This window comes from Gymnoscopelus microlampas (genome assembly GCF_963454915.1).
Source record: "Gymnoscopelus microlampas genome assembly, chromosome: 14".
NCBI lineage: Eukaryota > Metazoa > Chordata > Actinopteri > Myctophiformes > Myctophidae > Gymnoscopelus > Gymnoscopelus microlampas.
The window spans coordinates 7,525,308-7,548,480 of NC_139951.1; the positions used below are offsets into that span (position 1 = coordinate 7,525,308).

The following is a 23,173-nucleotide window of genomic DNA, read 5'->3' on the forward strand; positions in this document are numbered from 1 at the left end:
ACCACACTTTGAGACCCACTGGTGTAGCAGTGTTTCCAGTGAGTGTACAATATCAGCACCCCGACTGTGTTTGACCAGAATGTAACATAGCCTTCATTAGTATCATTGGTAACACCTGTGAATGAAGTATTTAGAGGCCCAATTTCTCTCCAAAATGGCTGCTGTGCATAGAGCCTATTGACACACTACTGGTCATTATACATTCTGACTCACCTCCCTTTCTTCCTACCACAGTATCGACAACAAAGCAGCTAACGTTTTCATTCATGCAGTTTGGTTTGATATATTTGAGAAGTATGAGTTTAAAAAGAAAAAGAGGAACATTCTGATCCTCTTCTCCTACAATCATCGCATTTAAATGATATGCAAAGTAAAGCTGCGAGAAAGCTACAAACCAAGTTACTGTCGCTGCACAGGAACACTTTTTTTCCTCCTTTTTACTTTGATGAAGAACCCTGCTGAATCGGCCCATTCGGCTTTAAAGGACTCAAACGCGTGCTGAAGTATCTCCAGTTACACACCTTGACATCACCGTACCCTGCAAAAAACTACCGTCTCCAACTTTTGGGGTCAAAACCAAAAACAGTAGAAAAATATACATAATATATTTGTGAGAACAACCGCCTTTTATGTGATTGACTTTGACATGGAAACTACCGTTGCTTGTTTTGGTTTTTCTTTTTTTACTTCATCCAGACTTAATAAAAATCCTCAAAACTAAATGAACACTCTTCTACTTGTCAGGAATGAATGATGGACGAACAACAGGCACTTTTCCTTAAGAGGCAAACATCTAAAACAATCCAGAAGGACTCCCTTATTGCATACAGTAGAAATTCCTTTGTTATACTGTCGAGATCCCTAAACGTCACATTAGGGATTTACTCTAATTCTGTTGCAGTTCTCAACCAGTAAGGGCCAGTTGCTTTTAGGCAGGAAGGGGCATGGACAATTTCCTCAGATCGCCTAAAACGTTTTGAATAGCTTTAGGCATACCGAAAGCTGGCATAAAATTCACAAAAATACATCTGTCGAGTTCCTAATAGCAGGATGTCGTGGTAGTAAGCGGAAATCTTCAGCATTTTCATCACTGATCTCGGCCGCCGCACGATTTCTATCCCTCCCAATAAGAAAAACGAATCACTTTCACAAGCATTCTCGGTATCACGACTCCCTACTTTACTGAAACACTTTCTACTTACTGTATACCTCGCCTTGGCTTTTTACAGCCTCAACACAACTCCACATCTCCTAAAAACTCTCAAAGCACAATGACACATTCCCCAGTCGTCCACCATCAAAGGACACCTTGACCGTCAAAGCAAAGCCTAAAGGACCGACAAAGAAAGCATATTGTCACTGTTGGGGTGGAAACCTTGCATCTCTAGATTTAGCAGTTATTGTCATTTAATAGAATAATGTTATTGGGCACTTTACGTCTCTGTGGGTTTTCGCAAACATTTAACCCCTAGCTTACACTTTCGATGCGTTGCGAGCTTGTAGTTCAGCTCTCTTTTGCTAATGATGAAAAAAGGTTTGTCTATAATTACATGGCCCAAAATAGAGACGCCAGGATGAATAGTTAACCAATGAAAGGTATTAGAGCTTGTGACTAAATCTCATTAATCCATTTGAACAGTTTTCCTTCTTTTTTTTTCATTTCATGAACATTTACGGGTTTTGAACATGCAATATTTCCACCCCACAGCGAAGATATGGCAAAGCATCCACTGCAGTGGGTCTCCAGGCTGCGATCAAAGCAACAAATACCACAATGTCACCCACAGCTGGCTGCAGACCAGAACGCGGTTCATCAAGCACTTAGAAAATAAATGGACTAACTCATCGAAAAAGAGCTCCGTGTTAACTCGTGTTAACGTCCCCCATCTAACCGTGCCATTTCAATCCACATAGCTTACAGGGAAAACCAAAACGCAAGAGAGGAGAAATCAAGCAAAAACTAGATGAGATTCTCATCACAGGAAGAGCAGTGAGCAATGAAAATCGAACAGCATTTCCAGATCAATTATCTTAAGACTAAAACTAAACAGGAAAGAGAAAAAAAAGAAAGAGCAAATCGTCTGTCGGGTGGAAACCTTATATGTCCAAAACTGTTAACTTTTTTCAGGATTTAAATTAAAAAATAACAAAAGTAGCAGACCTGCTACTTTAGATACTTTAGTGTGACGCTGTAATATGATCAAGCGGGGCATTCATTTACAAAAGAAAACACAAAAAAGTTAGACTATGGAGATAATAGGTTTCTGCCCGACAGCAAGGAAATTATAAAGCTTTCATTAATCATGACTTTTTACAAGGAAAGTAGTATTAGTAGTGACTGACGTGAAGAAAGCGTTTTCCTTTTTATACAAATAAATCTATACCGTCTCAGTTCAAAACAAATGGACCTGTTTGTCTGGGACCAAAAACACGTCCATTTGGTGTGAGACACGCTTAGGTATAAGGACATTATTCATACGAGGGGAGTACTAACATCATACAAGTTTGTCAATTAAATTATGTTTCAAATGGCTCACTGCAAACTCATTTTTGAAGAAACAAAAATATATTTACCATAAAATCTGTACAAACTCAATCTACATTTATATGGCAAAGTTGTAATAGCAGTAGCTTTAAAAAAAATGAAATGAATGATCTTTAAAAGAGAAAAAAAAAATAGATCAAAAAATATAGATCACATTAAAAGATTTTGACATATATCTCCTTTTAAATCCTCACCGTCGGTTAATTGCAAAACTGCAATGTAGTGAAACCGTAAAAGTTCTCATCTCGATAAGTAAAAAAAAAACAAGAAAAAAAAAAGATACAACAATAAATTACAGCCAAGATTCAACAAGAAAAAGGAGGGAAAAAAGACTTAAAAAAAAAAAAAATCTTGATAAAAACCAAAGAAAAACTAACATTTATCAAACAGCTAAAACACTACTATTACCCAAGACAAGCAGAGAGGAACGCGAGGAGGAGGGGCTAAAGACTGAGGGGGAGGGGCCAGTGTTGGTGGGGGGGGGCATTGTAATCCGAGCAGGTTGGTGGGCGGGGTCGGAAAGGGGGGGGGGGGGGGGGGCGTGGCCTAGCCCCCTGACCAGACAGACCACTGGGGGGGGGGGTCGGCGATCGATCGTCATCATCTGCAGCAGCTGGTCACCGTGGCGACGGTGGAGGGGGTCGCCGTGGTGACGACGGCGGTGGTGTCGGAGCTGCTGTGGGCGGGGTTGGTGGAGGAGGAGGCGTGGTCGCCGCCGGAGGCTGAGGAGGAGCTGGAGGAGGGATGGTGGTGCTGATGCTGCTGCTGGTGGGGGCTGGTGCTCACTGCTGCACCTGTGCTATGAGGAACACACACACACACACCTGTCGTCAGTGTTGGACGCTACGCACGCTCATCACACACACACACACACGCACCTGCTGCCCATAGCGCTTGACCTAGTTTTGATGACCATACAGACTTATGCAATGGTTAACCCATTAAGACCTGAGGCCGATTAAAAACATTTTTTTCTAAATCCTAACGCTTAAAAAAAGATATGCTTTCAAAGATTTTCACAATTTTTCACAATTTTTCAAAAATAGCAGATATACAAGCTCATAGCGCGGCACTCGGTGCCGCGCTATGAGCTTGTATATCTGCTATTTTTGAATAGCCAACGAAATCTAAAGTGGCACAGATGCGTTCCAGGTCTTAATGGGTTCAAATGTAATTTAGATAGAATTGTATTTAGACAGATGCTAGTTGTACTATGCTATAGCTCTGGTCCATAGCCTTAGAAGGATCCGGTCAATGGAATTTTTCTATTGTCAAGAACTGTAGAGGGCACAGCGGAGTAACTAAAAAAAGTTTTCCTTCCGCTGAAATATTTAACATTTTGGCCAAAAAGTGTATTTTAGACGTGAGGTGGGGGGCTCAGAGTGTTCCCACTTAGTAGAGTTGGCTTTCAACTCCATAAAACCGTCTTTGTTTTGGCGAGTAGCGAAAGTGTATTTTTTTTATTTTTACTGCAGACGAGAGGCTATGCAGCCTGTAGTGCGAGCGCAAAGGCTCGAAAGTCCCATAGCCTTAACACATTGACTGCCTGAATTATTTTCACTGCCTATTGTTATTCATGCCAGAGATTTTTCAATGGGAAAAAAAAAGTACTCAGGAGCCGATACAACATTTTTAAGTTTTAAGTTAACAAGGAAGTGGATGAGAGTAAAGATCTTCGAAAATGCATATCTCCTTGGTCTTTGGGTCAAAAAAAAAAAAAATATTTGAATTTTTTTTGAAAATGTATTTTTTTGCTAAAATCGAATTAATTCGATCTTGGCAGGCAAGTGATGATAAGCTAATATCGAATTAATTCGATCTAGGCAGTCAATGTGTTAAGGAGAACTCCTTCTAGGCTATGGACCAGAGCTAACTATGCCATATAGATGCTATACTAGGTTCCTTGTTTACCTGGTATCCTATAGTATCAATGTACAGATTATTATTTTTGATAGTATATAGTTTAGACTGATGCTAGGTTCTTGGTTTACCTGGGATCCAAGTTTACTGAGGCACTACACCGTCTCTCTGCATTTGATGTATGCGTTTACCTTGCTTCATTTAAGTCACTCTGGATAAGAGCGTCTGCTAAACGCCTAAACTAAATTGTCAACACGCTATGCATGCTTATAACACACCTGTCACACACCTGTCATCAGCCCTGGACACTCAGTGTGAAAGTGTGTAAAGTGATATTTTAATGTTAAAATCAGTGTTAAATAGCTTTACATTCTGATAATCATTGCTATAGAGTCTTTTTTCAGTAACAGGGGTCTGTCGGTCCCTCAAACTATTTTAGTAACAGAAAATACATGTTGAGGTTGCGATACCAATTTCATTCAATCAGGGACTCGAGAGAACTCAAGCGTTATGAAAAAAAAAAAAATTGCAGACAAAATTGGACTGGTAACATTGTAAGATCTGATCTTTAGGACTGACTGTCCACATTTGAAAGTGATCAGATTGGGTTTGTTGTATGCTCACAATAACCAGAATAACCACTGGGAGGCAAACTGGAGCCCAAAGATTGATGGGATGCATTGAAGTCAAAGAGAGCCGAGTGGAGAAGTGTATGAATAAACGCCATCTCTGGATGACTGTGACCTTAAATATTAACATAACATAAAACAAAACAACACACACATCACACTTGTGCTCTAGATACCTCAGTAAAAGTGTGCACTATCAAAAAAACTAGACATCAGAAAACAGAGTAAGCTTCTGACTGGGCAGTATGGGCTTAAAAAAAAAAACTTTGACGTGTCGTGTCAGGCCACGTGACGGATTTGACGGATTGTGGCACAGAATGAGTTAATTGACTCCCAGGGAGAGAACGCAATTTTGAAAGACAGAAAACCTAAATAGGCATCTATTTAACAATACTGATCAGCAGAACGCCCCTAGCCTACTGCGTCTCTGTCTATGGTGCTGAAATTGTCAAATCCTGCCCCCCCCCACTGCGCTCTCATGCCGTCTCTCTGTTGGTATTTGAGTCCCAATCAAATTATTTCGGGAGCGGACGGTGCTTAAACTTAGCTGCGGGCAGGAGAGTGGGCGAGTCAAACGAAATACCGCAGACGGGATGAATTGAAACCACCGCGGTGGACAGACGGTAATGGTCAGAAATCCAGCGGGAGCCCTGCAGGCCCGGAATAAAGGAACCGGTCCCACACGGGGCTCTAGAGAATGAGATCCACATCTCTCCCATCTCTGCTCCCCCAGGCGCCCGGCCAAACCCAGAAGGTCGACGACACATCGGCTCAAACATGGGTGAAAAATGCATTCTGCTATGCTGCCACCAAAATGTGGAAAGCCTTACCAAAAGCAATTGAAGATTCCCTACCCAAACTCAAAACTAACCGAAAAGAATGCCTGTCCTTAAAATACAAGTGTACAGTTTAGTTTAGTTTATTTAGCAACATTGTTATAAAAAAAGGTAATAGAAACAATCCAATATCAAAGAAAACAAGTTGCTGTGCAAGGAAAGGAAGGCTTATTTGGAATCTTGTCCTTCGTGGAAGAGGTCATTAAATAACAAGGATTAAAAGTTCAATAAGAACAATACAAAATAATACAATGATACAAAAATAGTACATAGTTTAACTCCTTGAACACCTTGATAGTAGAATCCTCTGCCCCCTCTTTCTGTTCATACAGAAGAGCTAGCACGACGATGCACTTGAAAAAAGTTAGACACCGGAATCATCTGAGAATGTTGATTTGAATACACCTTTCCAATTCCCTTCTGTGGACCAGAAGGGAATTGAAAACATCGTGAAAATAGCAGATCTACATCAAACAATGGGTCACGATGCAACACGTTGTGAACTAGCAGATCTGCTATTGTTGCCAGTTTAGAAAATGTGTAGAATCATTTTGAACATGTTTCAGATGTTGAAAATCTTCCCAAAATAGGTTGTCCAAGTTCTCTTGTACAAACACTGTAGCTCTCTCAAAACAGACAAAACAAACACACAAAGAACAAAGTCCACTAACCTAAAGAAGGTGGCTGTCCTCTGATCACGCCATTCTTTGTTCTCTCCTCCCAGTCAAATACCTCTTTGTATATCAACTCTGGAAAGAAGAACGAACACACACACACACACACACACACACACACACACAGGTCATGACAAGAAGACAAAGAAATGGGAGGGAAAACAGCAGAACATGTATGTAGAATTGATGTTCTAAAAACCTCAGGTGTTGCACTCAGAACCAGAGACATGCTGCACGTGTCATGATCACCGTCAGCACACTGAGCTACAGTTCCATTCGCTTGACAGGAAGGTTCATAACACCAGCTCAATATCAAAAAGCATATCAAAGCACTCTGACATCAATGTGCAATGCGGGTGTTTTTATCATGATGGACCAAAATCAGATGCGTCGTGACTGGCTCTTGTGCAAAAATGAATAGGCTCTATGCACTGCACCCATATTGGAAAGAAATGGTGCCTCTTCTTTACTTCCTTTCAGGTGTTACCAATGATACTAATGAAGTTCCATTCTGGTCAAAAAGAGTCAGGGTGCTGATGATATTGTGCATGTTGGCTCACTGGAAACACTCTGCTACACCAGTGGGTCTCAAAGTGTGGTCCAGGTACCCTCATGGTTCCATGTGGGGGTTCCAAATGGACCCCTTACGGGTGTGTAACTCTGAGAGTGTACACTCTCAACACAGAGCCTTAATTAGTATAATTGGTAAGACCTGTGAAGGAAGTATGGAAGAGGTCCAGTTTCTGTCCAATATGTTGTGCATAGAGCCTATTACTCCTGAAACTAGACATCTATAATTAGCATAACATAGCTGCCAGGCAGAAATTATTATTATTATTATTTTTGGTAAATTAACGCCCTAATTCTTCATTATATTACATTGTCGCAAAAAGTAGCGAAAATAGCCGACCCATAAGCTCACAATGTGTCGCGAGGCGCGTTGTGAGCTTGTAGATCTGCTATTTTCGCTACTTTTGCGTGACACTCTTGTACAACGAAGTAGGGCATTTATTTACGAAACAAAACAAAAAACTTGGAGATACTATGGAGATACAAGGTTTCTGCGCGACAGCGACGATATGTAGTGAATGAACCATTACGGTTCCATTTGGTTACATTTGTACACGGTCAGAGTTACAAATGAAGATTCTTTTTTCGGTAATTATACCTTCTTGTCAGTTTCATCTGTTAAATCTCATTTTAGACAAGTCAAAATGTACATTTATACCGTCATAATCTTCTGTTATGCATTCCGGTCCTGTCATCTGGGATTAAGCGTTTCAGGTGTGTAGTCTTGTGGATTATAGTTTTGGATTACGCGGTTCAGATTCATAATCGGAGATTACACATTTCAGGTTGAGCATGGTGGATTATTACTACATTGTACTGTGCATTTCAGGTCTGGTGTCTTGGATTGCAGATTTCAGCATAATGTTAGATTAGATCATTATGATCTAAGTAGTACTCAGATATTTTACTTAATTAAAAGTAGCAATACCACAATATTAACATACTCTGTTACAAGTAAAAGGCCTGTGATCAAAATGTGACTTGAGTAAAAGTACAAAAGTATTGGCATCGAAATATACTTAAGGTACCAAAAGTAGGGCTGGGACTCGATTAAAAAAATTAATCTAATTAATTAGAGGCTTTGTAATTAATTAATCTAAATTAATCGCATTTTAATCGCATATCAATATTTGACCCGAGAACAGTGAGAAAATGTGTTTTCAAATGGATTTTGGTAAACGTCTTCAAGTACATGTTCTCAAGTACTGCACTTAAGTACAATTTTGAGGTATTTTTTACTTTACTCAAGTATTTCCAATTTCTAATACTTTTACTTCTACTCCACTACATCTCAGAGTCAAATATTACACTTATACTCTGCTAAAATTATTTGAAAACTTTAGTTACTAGTTACTTTGTAGATTTTGATTATTATTATTACAAAACATACAGTAACCACTTCAGCCCTATATCGGCCATTAGAAAATAGCCATCTACATGCATTGTGAGCTTGTAGATCTGCTATTTTCAAAAGATTTGAGTACTTTAACTGTTGGTACTTTAAATACATTTTGATACTTTTATACTTTTACTCAAGTACATTTTGAATTCCGGACTTTTAATTGTAACATAGTATTTCTACATTGCAGGTAGAGTGTGTTGTCACTGTTGTTTTATCGTCGTTTAATTAATTAATTAATAAAAATAATCCGCGCGCATGTGACCCGCACCGCATCACCCCCCCCCCCCCCCCCCCCTCCCTCCCGCGGGGCGGGGGTTCGGGGGGGCAGCCCAGCCAACATTATCAAGCAGGCTATCGGGTGCGCCGTCTTCATTCATGCTTTCATGCACTGCATTGCCTGCGGTTTGTTGTTGTCTGAGACCAGACGAGACCCATGCATGTTGCTTGGTGCACCGGGACAAACGGTCCGTCTGAAACTCGTCCCGTGAGAAACGTTCCGCGGGGCAAAAATAAGTGCGATTAAAATGCGTTAATTTTTTTAACGCGATAATTTTTCTGTAATTAATTGATCGAAATTAACGCGATAAAGTCCCGGCCCTAACCAAAAGTAAAAAAAAAAAAGAAAATAGACAATCTACAAGCTGTAAAAATGTGAGCACGTAAATCGGCTATTTTCAAATAGCCTATGGTATAAAATAGGGCTAAAGTGGTTAATGTATGTTTTATGATGTTATAACTTATATCGGCGAAGTAACTAGTAACTACAGTTTTCAAATAATTATAGTGGAGAGAAAGTACAATATTTGCCTCTGAGATGTAGTGGAGTAGAAGTAAAAGTATTGCAAATTGGAAATACTCCAGTAAAGTAAAAAATATACCTCACATTGTACTTAAGTACAGTACTTGAGTAACTGTACTCAGGGCCGTGTTTATGCACAGGCAATGTAGGCACATGCCTATGTCTTGTCGGGGGGGGGGGCCGAAAAATGCCCCAAAAAAAAAAAAAAAAAAAAAAAATTAAAAAGTTTTTTTTTTTTTTTTTTTTAATTAAATAACATAAGCCTAACCTAACCCTAACCCTAACCCTAAAACCGAAATAAAGTAACAAAGAAACGCCCAAAAACGGCCACAATCCGCGAAATAACCGCAAAATTTCGCGCGCGCGCGCTTCGCGCGCGCGCATTGGTCGCGCGCGTGTGCATGTGCGCTGGGGGGGGGGGCCCGAAAACTGTCCGTTGCCTAGTGCGCATTTTGACATTAACACGGCCCTGACTGTACTTCGTTACTTTTTACACCACTGCATTTAAGGCTTTGCAAACGGTATAAAAAACAATGTTGTGTGCCAGCCTTTTTAGAGTCAAGTTATGATCATGCTCTTCTGACTGTCAGTTTTAGATTTGGAGCTGAAATGTGCTACAGGCTGTGCTGGCTTACGCAACATACTGCACAGCTAAGTACTTCTGTCAGAACATCAAAGAACAACTATATCTGAGAGAGGAGAGGAGAGAGAAAGAGACAATAGAGAGAAGCTTCCATTGTACCTTTCCACTCTTCCACTGTGTGCTCCCTCTCATCCAACTGTTTGTCTGTGATCAGGGGTGGAGGCTGAAAAGAAAAGAGATGAATACACGTGAAACATTATAAACACAGCACATCCACAGATCCACTGTAGGCGGTAAAACAACAAATGTCCTATCCTTTTCACATTTATATTTATGAGTCTGTAACTCTGAGTGTGTACGAATGGAACCAAATGGACCCTTACAGGTCCATTTGGTTCCATTTGTACACTCTCAGAGTTATGGGGGTCTTTGGCCTAATATACAGGATCGTCTGAATTATTTTGGGAAATCATCATTTTCTTTTGTAATATAATTTTTTTTTTAAAGTGAAACTTTCATTAATTCTAGATTAATTGCACATTTTTGATCCTGGCTGTAGTATGATCAAGTAGGGCATTCATTTACGAAAAAACATAAGTTCAAATATGGGGATAAGAGGTTTCTGCCCGACAGCAATGATATACAGTATACCAAACTGGAGGTCCTTGAAATGACAACGTTTGAGAACCCACAGCTGTGCACCAATGACATAGTGTCTGAGTGTTCCCGAGGGGGAGGGGATTGGCATTGACGTATCGGCTCGCCGAGTTCACACTCAATCTTAACCCATTAAGACCGGGAACGCATCTGTGTCATTTTTAGATTTATTTGGCAATTCAAGAATAGCTCTACAAGCTCACAGAGCTTGAAAATCTGCATTTTTTTAAAAATCTTGAAAATGTGTGCAAACCTTTGCATATATATATTTTTTTAAAGCAAACATTTGTAACTCAAATCTTTGCTTCTGGGGGGTCCCTGGAACAAAATATTTTGAGTTGGGGGTCCACAGCCAAATACATATATCATTTTGGGGGTCCTTGACATGAAAACAGTTTGAGAACCACTGATATTATAGCAACATACGTTTTTTTCCCCCAAAAGAACTGTTTTAGGATTTAAAAGACATGTGTAGAATCCCCCAGAAGCAAAGATTTGAGTAAAACATTTTCGCTTTAAAAACATATATTCAAAGATATGCACACATTTTCACAATTTATTTAAAAAAATATCAGATCTACAAGCTCATAGCGCGACACTCGGTGCCGCGCTATGAGCTTGAATATCTGCTATTTTTGAATAGCCAAAAGAAATGACAGATGTGTTCTCGGATGTAATGGGTTAAAGCTGAGGCTTCCCGGGCGGCAGATGCTCTCAATTAGTGGTGAGAAGCGACCCTTTCAATCACGACAACACAGATGGGTAAATAAACACACAAACAGTGGAGCTTCTGTTGTGGATCCACTGCTACGGACCCTTATGGATTAATGCGAGAACACACACACACACGTTTTGCACATGCTCTAATCTCTCAAGACAGATCGGGCTAAACAGCATAATAATCTGTCAGCACCACCGCCCTAAACATGTAGTGCTGTTGATAGTAGGGATAAACACAGAAGCACCCGGGAGGAAGTTGACTAAGAAAGGGGAGGGGCCAAACCGAGTTGCTGTTTCTACGCAAGAAAGGAGGTGGTGCCCCCAGAGGCAAAAACAAAGGGGATTTTTTTTTCTTTCAGATTGGCCATTCTCTGCTTTTGTTTCTGTTTCTGTGCCCCAGTGGTTCTAAAAGTGGGGTCCAGCAAAATGTGTTAATACAGCGTCACAATAATTTTAACCACTTTATATATATAATTTGTTGGCCTTTCAAAAATAGCAGATCTACAAGCTCACAGCGTGTCACTTCATGCCGCGCTGCGAGCTTGTAGATCTGCTATTTTTGAACATTTTAGAAACAATCTAGAAGGTTTTTTAAATATTTTGAATCATTTTGAATTCTTTAACCCAAATCTTCTCTTCTGCGGCTCCCTGGCACAAAACCTTTTCAGATGGGGGTCTGCGACCAAATACAAATACAAATACTAATACAAATACATACAATTTGGGGGTCCTTGGCATGAAAACGTTTGAGAACTACTGCCCTAAGGCACTGCTTCTCAAACTGTCGTTTTGGCTCAGGGAACCCCTGTAAATAACTTTTTCATCCATGTTACCCCTGAATTACTTTGTTACTTTAAAACACCTTACATTGATGTCATATTACGGTACTTCAATATGTAAATTATTTCACCCTAAGATACAATATGTCACGAGGAAAACTCGAGAGAAAATCCACTTCCATTATAGGACAGATTGATGATAACATCATACTTGACATTTAACCAACTGAACCCCAGCTGGGGGAAACATTTGGCAAAAATGTGCCGATCTACAATCTCAGAACGTGTCGCAAATGCGACGTGTTGTGTACTTGCAGACTGGCTATATTTGTAAAACGGACTACTAAGCTGCTGCACTTTAAGCCAGGGGTTCTCAAAGTGGGGTCCGGGGACCCCTTTAAGGAGTTCCCAGGGCGGGGTCCCCAGCTAAATTAGTTCATATTGCATCAAAATGTTAGTTTAACCACTCAAAAATAAGTGATCTACAAGCTCATACTGTAATACACGTTGTAAGCTTGTAGATATTTGTGAAAGGTTTTGAAAGATATTGGAAAAACTAAACAATTCTGAACATTTCTCTCCACAAAACCATGGCCGGGGAGTGGGTCCACGGCCAAAAAAACATTACAATTTAGGGGTCCTTGACATGAAAATGTTTGAGAACCACTGCTTTAAGCCATGGAACTTGTCCAAATGGCCGAGGAACACACACACACACACTGAGGGATCCGACCTGTGATCTTCTGGGTTGTGTCTCACATTTACAGGACTTTAACTGAGTAAATAAATCACTGCTGTCGGGGAGCAACCTTGTATCTTATGTTTTTTCGTAAATTAATGCCTTACTTCATCATTCAAGACTGTAGTACAAAAGTAGTGAAAGTAGCCGATTGTGAGAACTTGTAGATAGGCTATTTTCAGTGTTTCCACTGTCAAAGGAGACTCTTTGAGTCTCCTACCGGAGACAGCTGGTCATCAAATTATTGGCCCAGGAATGCGACAAAAACAAAACAATCTCCATGAATTCAAGGCTTCATGGGGTGTGTAATTGATAGAAAATAAGTGATTTTTGGGGTGAACTACTCCTTTAAAAAGGATTCCACCCGACAGCAACGAAATACAGCCTCAGTGACTTATACTGACGCACGCTTTGACACACAGTGGATTACACTGGTGGCCTGACAGTTACAGACTAGTGTCTCTCTCTCTCACACACACACACACACACACGCACGCGCCTCTTCTGACTAACACCTCAAAGCCACAACATTTGCATTCACAGCATCAACAGCGCCGAGATAGAAACTAAATCAATGCATGAGATAAGAGCTGTCCTCCCTCCCTCCGCCCGAGACGGAGATTTAATGCGTCTGCACACAGCCGGGGTTGAGCTCTGAGCACAAATCTGCACTTCTCAAGGCCAGACTGTCAGCTCTGTGGAGGGAGGGGAGGAGAGGAGAGGAGAGGGACCCTATCTTGCCGTAACCCTTATGCCAAAACTTTATAGGCATTTTTTACTATTTAAAAAAAAAACATCCATTCTACAAGCTCACAACGTGTCGATGTAGATCAGCTATTTTCAGAATAGGTTTTTCAAAATAGTAAAATATGTCTATAAAGTTTAGGCATAAGGGGTAAGGCAAGATAGGACCCGAGAGGACTATTCTAATGAATTTTAATAATCAATTTTGGGGAAAGAAATCCCATTTTTATTTATTTTTGTTATTTTGTTATAGTTTGCCATTATAGGTGGCAGAAAATTGTGAAAATAGCAAAAATAGCAGATATAAAAGCTCATAATCCAGCTATTTAATTTTTTTTCCCACGACACAATAGTATGGCAACATATAAAACAGGGCATAAGAGCTGCTCTTGGTTATTCAAAAAAGTCATCGATATCCCACGATTTTTGTAACCCATTTTTTCACCCAGTGCCAATTGCCTAAGCTATAATCCTGGGCGCTACTCTCCCTCTGCCAGCCTGGGGAGAGGCCAGAACTGAGCTCATGCCTCCTTCAATGCATGAGGAGTGAGCAGGCCGCTTCTTATCACCTGACAGGGGGGAGTGGAAGGAACACGTTATTCCAACAAGTTCCTTTCCCCTCCATCAGGCGCCCCGGATGACCAGGGGGAGGCAGTATAGAGACCAGGAATACAGCATGTTTTTTTGTGGGGGTACCCTAGGCCGGGACACAGGGAGAACATGCAAACTCCACACAGAAAAAAAAAAAGTAATTGATAGAATTATCGCCAAGAAAATAATGGACAGTTGCAGCCCCACACTGCACTCAATCCTCTGCCCTTCCATGCATGATGCCATGTTTTCCTCCCAGCAGCCTCCTGGGGTCTGGGTGTCAGCCGGTGTTAAGGTTCACAACACCTGCTCCATGAGCCATGAGCTCCACTCTCACCGATATAGTTCTCCTGGCTTGTTTCCTCCAAAATGCTCACTGCTTTAATTCATTTGGGGCAATTGACAGTTTTGTAGCTTCATTAGGCAGCGATGACACAATGTCTGTGCGAGTGTGTCACTGAGTGAGTGTGTCACTGTGTGAGACGCCTGAGAACACGCACATTGCAGGACAACACACAGCGACATGTATGGGACAACATGTTATGCATGGAAGCAGGTGTGCGTGCACACTCGCGCACCTCACGTGCACGCATTCATACTGTGCATCCACAAATCAGGCATGCATACATGTGCACACACGCATGCGCGCGCGCACACACACACACACACACACACACACACACACAGGCCAATAGAGTGCTACAGTTTGTTGTCATAAAAGCTGGAAGTGAGTTTGGAATGGGTTCCCTCACCAGATTTCCTGTAACCTTTTACAATGGGATGTTTGATTTATATAATATCTCAACCCAGAATTTGTTTTTTTTTGCCATTTTTAGTCTATTTTTCCTTTATAAACTATTTACCCCAAAAAAAGTGTGGAAAATTCAGAATGAGTCTTTGCTGCAATTTACACAAATCCAATGTTTTATGATTAAGCAACTTACGAAGGCAAAACCTTATTTTCTTTATTTATCCAACAGTGAACGCAAGAATTTCATTGCAAACCGACTATGGCAGTTTTAGCACACCATTAGCCACCCCCCCCCCCCCCCCCCCCCCCCGCCCCCACACAGTGGTACATGACCGTCTTACCGCCTCCACTTCAGTAGGGTCGTACCACACGTTGATATAGGGGTGCTGCAGTGCCTCGTCCACTGAGATCCGCTTGGACGCGTCTATTACCAGCATTTTGGATAGCAGGTCACGAGCCTGGCTCGCTGCAACACAACCACAGATAGAACGGTCAGGTGATTGATTAATTGATTGATTGAATGCTTGATTAACATGCTTATTAACAGAACAGGTAGCACAGTCAGAGGCTATACTAAGAGGACAACACAAAATAGTTGTGGTCCTTCTTTGTACTATCATCATACAGAGTATAGACCAGTGGTTCTCAAAGTGGGGCCCTTAGGGGTCCTTGGGGGGGGGGGGGGGGGGGGGGGGGGTTCCCCAACAAAATATGTTGATGCAGAATCACAATAATTTTAACCACTTTATCGATGTATATGTTGCTATTCAAAAATACCAGATATACAAGCTCACAGCTCTGCCATTTTTAAAAGATTTTTGAATTATATTTTAGTTAAATCTTCTCTTCTGGGGGTCCCTGGCACAAACCTTTTCAGATGGACCCCCCAAATTGATATGTACCGTATTTGGCCGCGGACCCCCATCTGAAAATATTCTGCGCAGGGACCCCCCCACAACAGGAAACATGTCCAGATGTTTATTTTTTTATTAGCTAATCACACCACAGCTATTTAGTGTCTAAACTGTTCACATTTCGCTGGGGACCCCCTGGAAGCCCCCCAACACCCATGGACCCCCTGGACTCCCCCACTTTGAGAATCAGTGGTCTACGTACAGTATACATGCTGCACTGCATGCAAGTCAAAGATCATTCGCTCAATGCGATGCGTTGTGAGCTTGTAGATCGGCTATTTCTGGCTAATGTTACCCCCTGGATATATATAGTGGGCACTGGGGTTCAAGTGGTTAAGGGTCCTTCTCAGTCTCTCTCTTTCTCTTTCTCCCTCTCTCTTTCCTTTCATCCATCATTTCGTCCTTTTCTCTCCTATCCCTCTCGCCTCATTGCATTTTCCCCTCCGTCCACATCCCTCGTTCCTTCCTTTCACCAGTCCGTTCGTATGCCGTCGCTCTTTCCCTTCCTCCGTTCAGCCTTTTTCTTTCCTCCCATAAATCCTTTTCTCCTCAATCCAAATTTCCTTTCATTCTTTCCTGTGCATTACTCTTTCCCTCCCTCCCTCCCTCACCTATCCACCATCTCTCTATCCTTTCCACCCCTCTTTTCTTCTATCCATCAATCCGCCTCTGATAAATAGCTTTGTATTGGATTGTCAGACAGGTCTATTTCTTGGGAACATGATTACAAATGAACACCACGATCCCATCATGAAAGGCAGTTGATGATGTCTTTTAACCACATGAACCCAGCACCTCTACTCTGGGCCTACTTTCAGCTTCACTACATCTCAGAGGCAAATATTGTACTTTTACTCCACTGCAAGTATTTGAAAACTTTAGTTACTTAGCAGATGTAAATTATTATATTATAAAACATTACATTAACCACTTTAGCCCTATTTCATACATAGGCTATTTTCAAACATTTTAGGACTTATTTTTGGTATTTGGTAAGTATATTTTGATGCCAATGCTTTTGTGCTTTTACTCCAAGTAACATTTTGAACACAGGCCTTTTACCTGTAACAAGAGTATTTTTATATTGTGGTATTGCTACTTTTACTTAAGCAAAACATCATACTTCTTCCACTACTGGGCATGTGTGTGTGTGTGTGTGTGTGTGTGTGTGTGTGTGTGTGTGTGTGTGTGTGTGCGCTAAGCACTGACCTTTCAGCTTGTTGTGTTCAGAGTCGGCGGGGAACAGCACGTCGGGGAAGAGCTTCTCGAAGCTGTAGCCGGCGTAGCGCGGCCGGTTCTCCACGTAGGTCCTCACCGATTGGTTGAGCTTCATCAGGAACTCCTGCGATGGCGTGCCCAGCTGTTCGATCACCTTGTTCCACTGGTCTATGTCTGGTTCAGGGTTATGGGGTTAAGGAAAAGAGAGCTCTGCGCTGGACAGACGGACCTGGACACTTCAGGGCATGTTAGAGGACATCCAATATATAAATATTTTTTTTAAAGAATCACAGTTGTGATGTTCTGCAGTACCTTATGCACATAAAACGCTATGACGTCACCGATCTCCCTCGATATCTTCTGCTCGACTGACCCTAGTGACTGACCTAGATATGCTGACCACGCAGACCGTGGTCATTTGTTCTCATGTTTCTGAATGGAATTTAGAAAGCATGCCATTTCAACTAGGTTTAAATAACATGGTTCGTCATCATAGTACCTCCAAATGTTTTATTTATTTACGTATACATTTCTTCACATGTGTTTTTTAACGTTTTTTTATGAATGGAAGTCAATGGGGTTTGGATCGGGCTGAAAGCTCAGAGTGCCGCGCTATGAGCTTGTAGATCTGCCATTTTTGAAAAGTTATTGAAAATCTTTGAATATATGTATTTTTTAAAGCGAACATTGGTAACTCAAATCTTTGCTTCATGGGGGTCCCTGGAACAAAACATTTACATATCTAAAAAAATATATTTACAAATACATATCTAAAATCGTTTTCCAAATCCTAACAGTATGCTGCAATACCAGTGGTGCTCCAACTTTCCCAAAATGATATGCATTTGGCCGCGGACCCCCATCTCAAAATATGTTGTTCCAGGGACAGATCGAGTTAAAAATGTTCGGTTTAAAACATGTATATTCAAAGATTTGCAAAAAAATCCACGATTTTTCCAAAAAAAAATCAGATCCGCAAGCTCATAGCGTGGACTAGGAAATAAAAGTTGTGAGTAGTGATGCTCTGTGCAGCGTTGTGCTGCTAGCCTGATTACAGGCCAAGTGTATCTGATCCTCATAAAACAGTCATTCTGCGCTGTGCTGACCTGCTGTTGGTCCTGAAATGCTACAGGAGTTGCTACAACAATGCTGTAAAACACCATCGTTCAGTGTTGTAACTAGGCCAATGAAACACAGACACTCTCTGGGACAAGGCTATATCGTTGCTGTCGAGCACAAAACTCTTATCTCCATCTTTTAACCCATTGAAACCGGGAAAGCATCCGTGTCATTTTTTTCGTAATTTAACTCCCTACTTGATCATACTAAAGCGTCACAACGTAAGCAGCAGATCTGCAAGCTCGAAACGTGCCGCTATTGTCGATATGCTACTTTTGCCGTTTTGGAATTTGAATCCTGAAAAGTAACAGTTTTGGACATATGCAGTGGTGGAAAGTAACTAAGTACATTTACTTAAGTACTGTACTTAAGTACAATTTTGAGGTATTTGTACTTTACTTGAGTATTTCCAATTTCCAATACTTTTACTTCTACTCCACTACATCTGAGGCAAATATTGTACTTTTACTCCACTACAATTATTTGAAAACTTTAGTTACTAGTTACTTTTCAGATATAAATTATGATATTATGAAACATACATTAACCACTTTAGCCCTATTTTATACAGAGGCTATTTTCAAATATTTAGTACTTTTACTTTTGGTACTTTAAGTACATTTTGATGTCAATACTTTAGTACTTTTACTCAAGTAATTTTTTTATTTGGGATTTTTACTTGTAGCAGAGTATTTTTATATTGCAGTATTGGTACTTTTACTTAAGTAAAGAATTTGAGTACTTTTTCCACCACTGGAGGTTTCCATACCATAGCATAAGCATAGTTACAGTACCTGCAGTGTGACGTGATGGCTGTCGCTCGTGGGTGGAATATTGGTACATACTGTAGTAGGAAGATGGAATATAAATTATTTGTTCTTTGGCACAAACAACAGTTTCTAAAAAGATTCCCTTGAACCAGCTAGAGCGTTATTATTCAATCTAGGAACGCATCGGTGTTATTTTAGATTTGAGCAATAACCATTATTTGATACTTTGGGCTATTCAAAAATAGCAGATATACAAGCTTGTAAATCTATTATTTAAAAAAAAAATCTTGAACATTTGTGCAAATCTTTGAATATATATTAATAATATATACACTAAAGCGAACATTCTTAACTCAAATCTTTGCTTCTGGAGGCCCCCTGGAACTAAATATTTTACAAATGTTCGCTTTAAAAAACTATATATTCAAAGATTTGCACATCATTTCACGATTTTTCAAAAATAGCAGATCTACAAGCTCATAGCGCGGCACTCGGTGCAGTCGGTGCGGCACTAGGATGCCAATCCCTTTTTTAATTTCATTTTCTTAAATACAGTAGCAAAGGTTTTTCAAAATAGCTCAAATAGTCGATCTGCAAGCTCTCAAGTGAGCTAAATGCCTATTTTGCCTATTCTAAGTATATTTTATGCTAACTTTTGTTAATTAATCTGATTAACCACTTTACAAGTATAAAATAGGGCCTAAGTGGTTAATCGATTTTGTCGATTTAAAAAAAAAATCTCTTCGAATGTTTTTGAGTTAATTCATTGACATATTTTTTTTTTCATTACCCCAAAAAATTACTTCTCCATTATTCGATGAATGAAAAACGTAATGGGTAGAATAAACACTAAGAAAATGATGGGTAGTTGCAGCCCTAATTCATAAACACCCACACACATGTAGAAAGATAAATACATAAACACAACACTGACAGGTCTGGAAGACAACAAGACACTAAGACAATGGTGGCCCATTATGTGCAGTCCATGCATGCCTTCATTTCAACCAAACACTTATTTCACTCATTCACATCTTCAACCAGGGCACACAACTCATTTAGAGGTGGAACAGTGAATCAAACTAATCAATTTAATTGATTATAAATAATATTGATAATCAATATTTTAACAAAATAAATTAATAATCGAGGTGAAACGGTTCAAAATACTACTAAACATTTGAGTGAAAATAGCCGATCTACAAGCTTACAACGTGTCACATCGCAACACGTTGTGAGCTTGTAGATCGGCTATTTTCAATATTTCTGCATGATAGGGTTATATAAATGCTTAGTGTAAATGTTAGTATAAATGCGTATAAATGCTTTATAAAATAATGTGGTTAATCAATTTGCTGATTTATAAAAATAAAATAAAAAACACGCTTCTTGATAATTAGAAACGTGTAGAATAATTGTGGGGAAAAAAAATCTCTCGCCATGAACTCATTCATAAACTCAGCTGCTCCAGTGTTTGGTTGGAATGGGAAAAAGGTGCCTGTGAACATGACACATGATCAGACCGGGGGGGTCCGATGAGGGCTCAGGGTGGAGAGAGACGGGACACAGCAGATGGTGCTTTGGGGGGGGGGGGGGGGGGGTCCCAGGTCTTAAGGATACGGTCAGTGCCGGGGAACAACACACTACCCCGGACCATTTCAGCCATGATGCAACCAATAGACCAGACATCAACTGAAAAAATGAAAATGACACAACAACCACCGAAAACATTAGCATGCAGGACTCAAAACAAAACTCCAATAAGACAAATGGAACAAAAGGATAAATGAAATAAAACAATTCAACCAAATGGAGCGAGAGGGGAGCAGCAGACGATGCAGAGAAGGATGATAACAGTACGTTTGACTGGCAAAAAGATTACAAATAATAATAATGATAATGATAAACAGTCTGGCATGCAGTGCCATGCAATCAGTCTTTCTTTCACATGTCAAACCCAGTTCAATGTCCCACAAAGCTTAGCCAAAAAACGATGTAGCTTTTAGGCTTGCAGAGATTGCTTATTAAGGGGACACAAGTTGACGAAAACATTTCAACAGCAATACTGAGAGGATGTAGAAAGTAAATCAGCATATATATATATAAAGGGTGTCAGCTTGGAGTTGGCTGAATTCCAATTATAAGTTAAAAACTGCAAAGGAAGAGATTTTAAAACACAACTAAAGACCTTTCTGTTTGCTGCTGCCTTTGAGTTGCTTTTCTTTTTTCTTTCTCTTCTGCACTGTAACGGTATCCGTTATGTTTTATGCATTCTAATATCATTGTATAATTGTGTTTCCTTTGCTTGATGTTCTGTGTAAAGCACATTGAATTGCCTTGTTGTTGAAATGTGCTATATAAATAAAACTACTGCGCCTATATAATGCATATTGTCGCTGTCGGGCAGAAACCTTGTATCTCCATCTTATTATTTGTGTTAATTAATGTTTCAACGAGCTCAAAACGCAATGTGTTTTGAGCTTGTAGATCGGCTAATTCTTTGCTACTTTTGAATTAGATTGTTTGGACACATGAGGTTTCCACCTGACAGCAACAATATCATACTCAGCTTGAAGGGGCATCACAGCACAAACAACACCACGGCTAACCAGAGTGACAAGTTAGCTTATTAGCTTAATAGTTTATGCGTAGACGTGGTACAAGCACATCAGAGTTGGACAAGTGGGACACTGACCACTGAGGATAATGATGAGACCATAGTATGAGGAACATGGAAATGCATTTAACACCCTCACGTATCTCACGGATAGTCATGTAGAATGTAAAGTGGATATTGGAAAATGTATTAAACCACCGTTTCTCAAACAGAGGGTTTGGGACCCCACGACAGGGTCATCAGAGAGGCTCTGACATGGTGAAAGATAATGTAAATATTAATTGCCTAACTTAATTTACTGGGTAATGACTTCAGAGTAAGTCAATATCCCATCAGCTGAGAAGCGCTGTACTGAATTGCTGTTCCTGCTGTAGAAACCCAAAATGTATCGATTTACCACAACGCTGACGTGCCCATTACTGGCAAATAATTTCCATTTATTTTCAATAACAGCAGACCTACATGCTCACAATGGGTAGCATTGTGCGCTTGTACATAGGTCTGCCATGACCTGCCGCTTTATCTCCGCCCCGGGAATAGAGACGCTATGTGGTTAAATCCTTTCAAAGGGGAGATGTGTGCACATCTAGATACTTGTATTTAGGCCAGGTGCAGTATATATAAGGCAACAATCAAAGGCAAGGAGGTTAAAACATCCGCACACTGGTTTTAAAGCTCCAAACCATTGTATTAATGGTGCACGGTTTCGACCATATACTGTAGGTCTTCAGACATTTGCCTGATGAAGACCTTTGGTCGTTGTGTCGTTAATACAATTGTTTGATTTGGAGCTTTAAAACCAGTGCGGATGTTTTAACCTCCTAAGTGGTTAACCTGAAAACTGCAGGCAGTAATTAATGTATGAGATTTTCATGCTACGCCTTCACAAAAAATACACGACACGAGCATTCCCAGAGCCAAACGATCCCCCTTGTTCCACGGCTGTGGGCCATGCATGCATGCCACCTACACAACGCTTCTGTGTGAAAGCCGGAGAGAACTAATGAGGGTGTCTGTCTCCTGCACCTCACTGGGATGAAAGAGAAAGCTACTGTCAATTCTATTTCAGGTTTGCTTTTCTGTGTGACTTGTCACCATGCTTAGGTGGAAGGTGGGGGTGAGGCAGTCTCTGTGTGACTGTGTGTGTGACTCTGTGTGTGTGTGTGTGTGTGTGTGTGTGTGTGTGTGTGTGTGTGTGTGTGTGTGTGCGTGCGTGCGTGCGCGCTCGCTCGCTGACAGAAGGCGGGTGCTTGCACATGTGAGGTGTCAGGCATTTTTTATAGCATGCTTTATGCACATGATCTCTACCAGATGATTTGATGACAAAGAAATAAAATGATTAATAATGAATTAGAACGTTAAGAAAAAAGAAAAAAAGAAAAAAGGAAACCAGGTCTATTTTTCGTTGCGTTTAGTTATTTATATATATTTTTTTAGTTTCAGAAGAAGAAAACGGCACACACTCTGCTGCAGCAAGCAGCACCAAGGATACAATCCCTTCCAGGAAAAAGGATTTTGTGGCGAACCATTTCGGCCATAATGCAGCCCACAGCCCAAATATCCACTACATACGCGCAGCATAGAGGGAGGAGGGGAGGGGAAGGGGAGGGGGAGGGTGGGAGTAATGGAGGAGTGAGGAGAAGAAGAGAGTAAGCA

The 23,173-nt window shown here is 40.6% G+C and overlaps 1 protein-coding gene across 2 annotated transcripts in view; it reads right to left on the bottom strand.

Annotated features, from left to right (window-relative positions):
- mapk8b (mitogen-activated protein kinase 8b) overlaps positions 1-23,173 on the bottom strand; it is a 76,343-nt gene continuing 53,170 nt past the window's right edge. Inside the window, exons 7-12 of one of the 2 annotated variants that reach the window (XM_084077372.1) lie at positions 20,521-20,592; positions 17,003-17,185; positions 15,221-15,345; positions 10,058-10,121; positions 6,542-6,619; positions 1-3,339 (exon numbers count right to left, since the gene is read on the bottom strand). In XM_084077372.1, the coding sequence (XP_083933498.1) occupies positions 3,146-3,339; positions 6,542-6,619; positions 10,058-10,121; positions 15,221-15,345; positions 17,003-17,185; positions 20,521-20,592 (716 nt within the window). In that variant the 3' untranslated portion in view covers positions 1-3,145. Of the gene's footprint in view, positions 3,345-6,541; positions 6,620-10,057; positions 10,122-15,220; positions 15,346-17,002; positions 17,186-20,520; positions 20,593-23,173 lie in introns of both variants that reach the window. The other variant, XM_084077373.1, reaches the window with a different exon arrangement.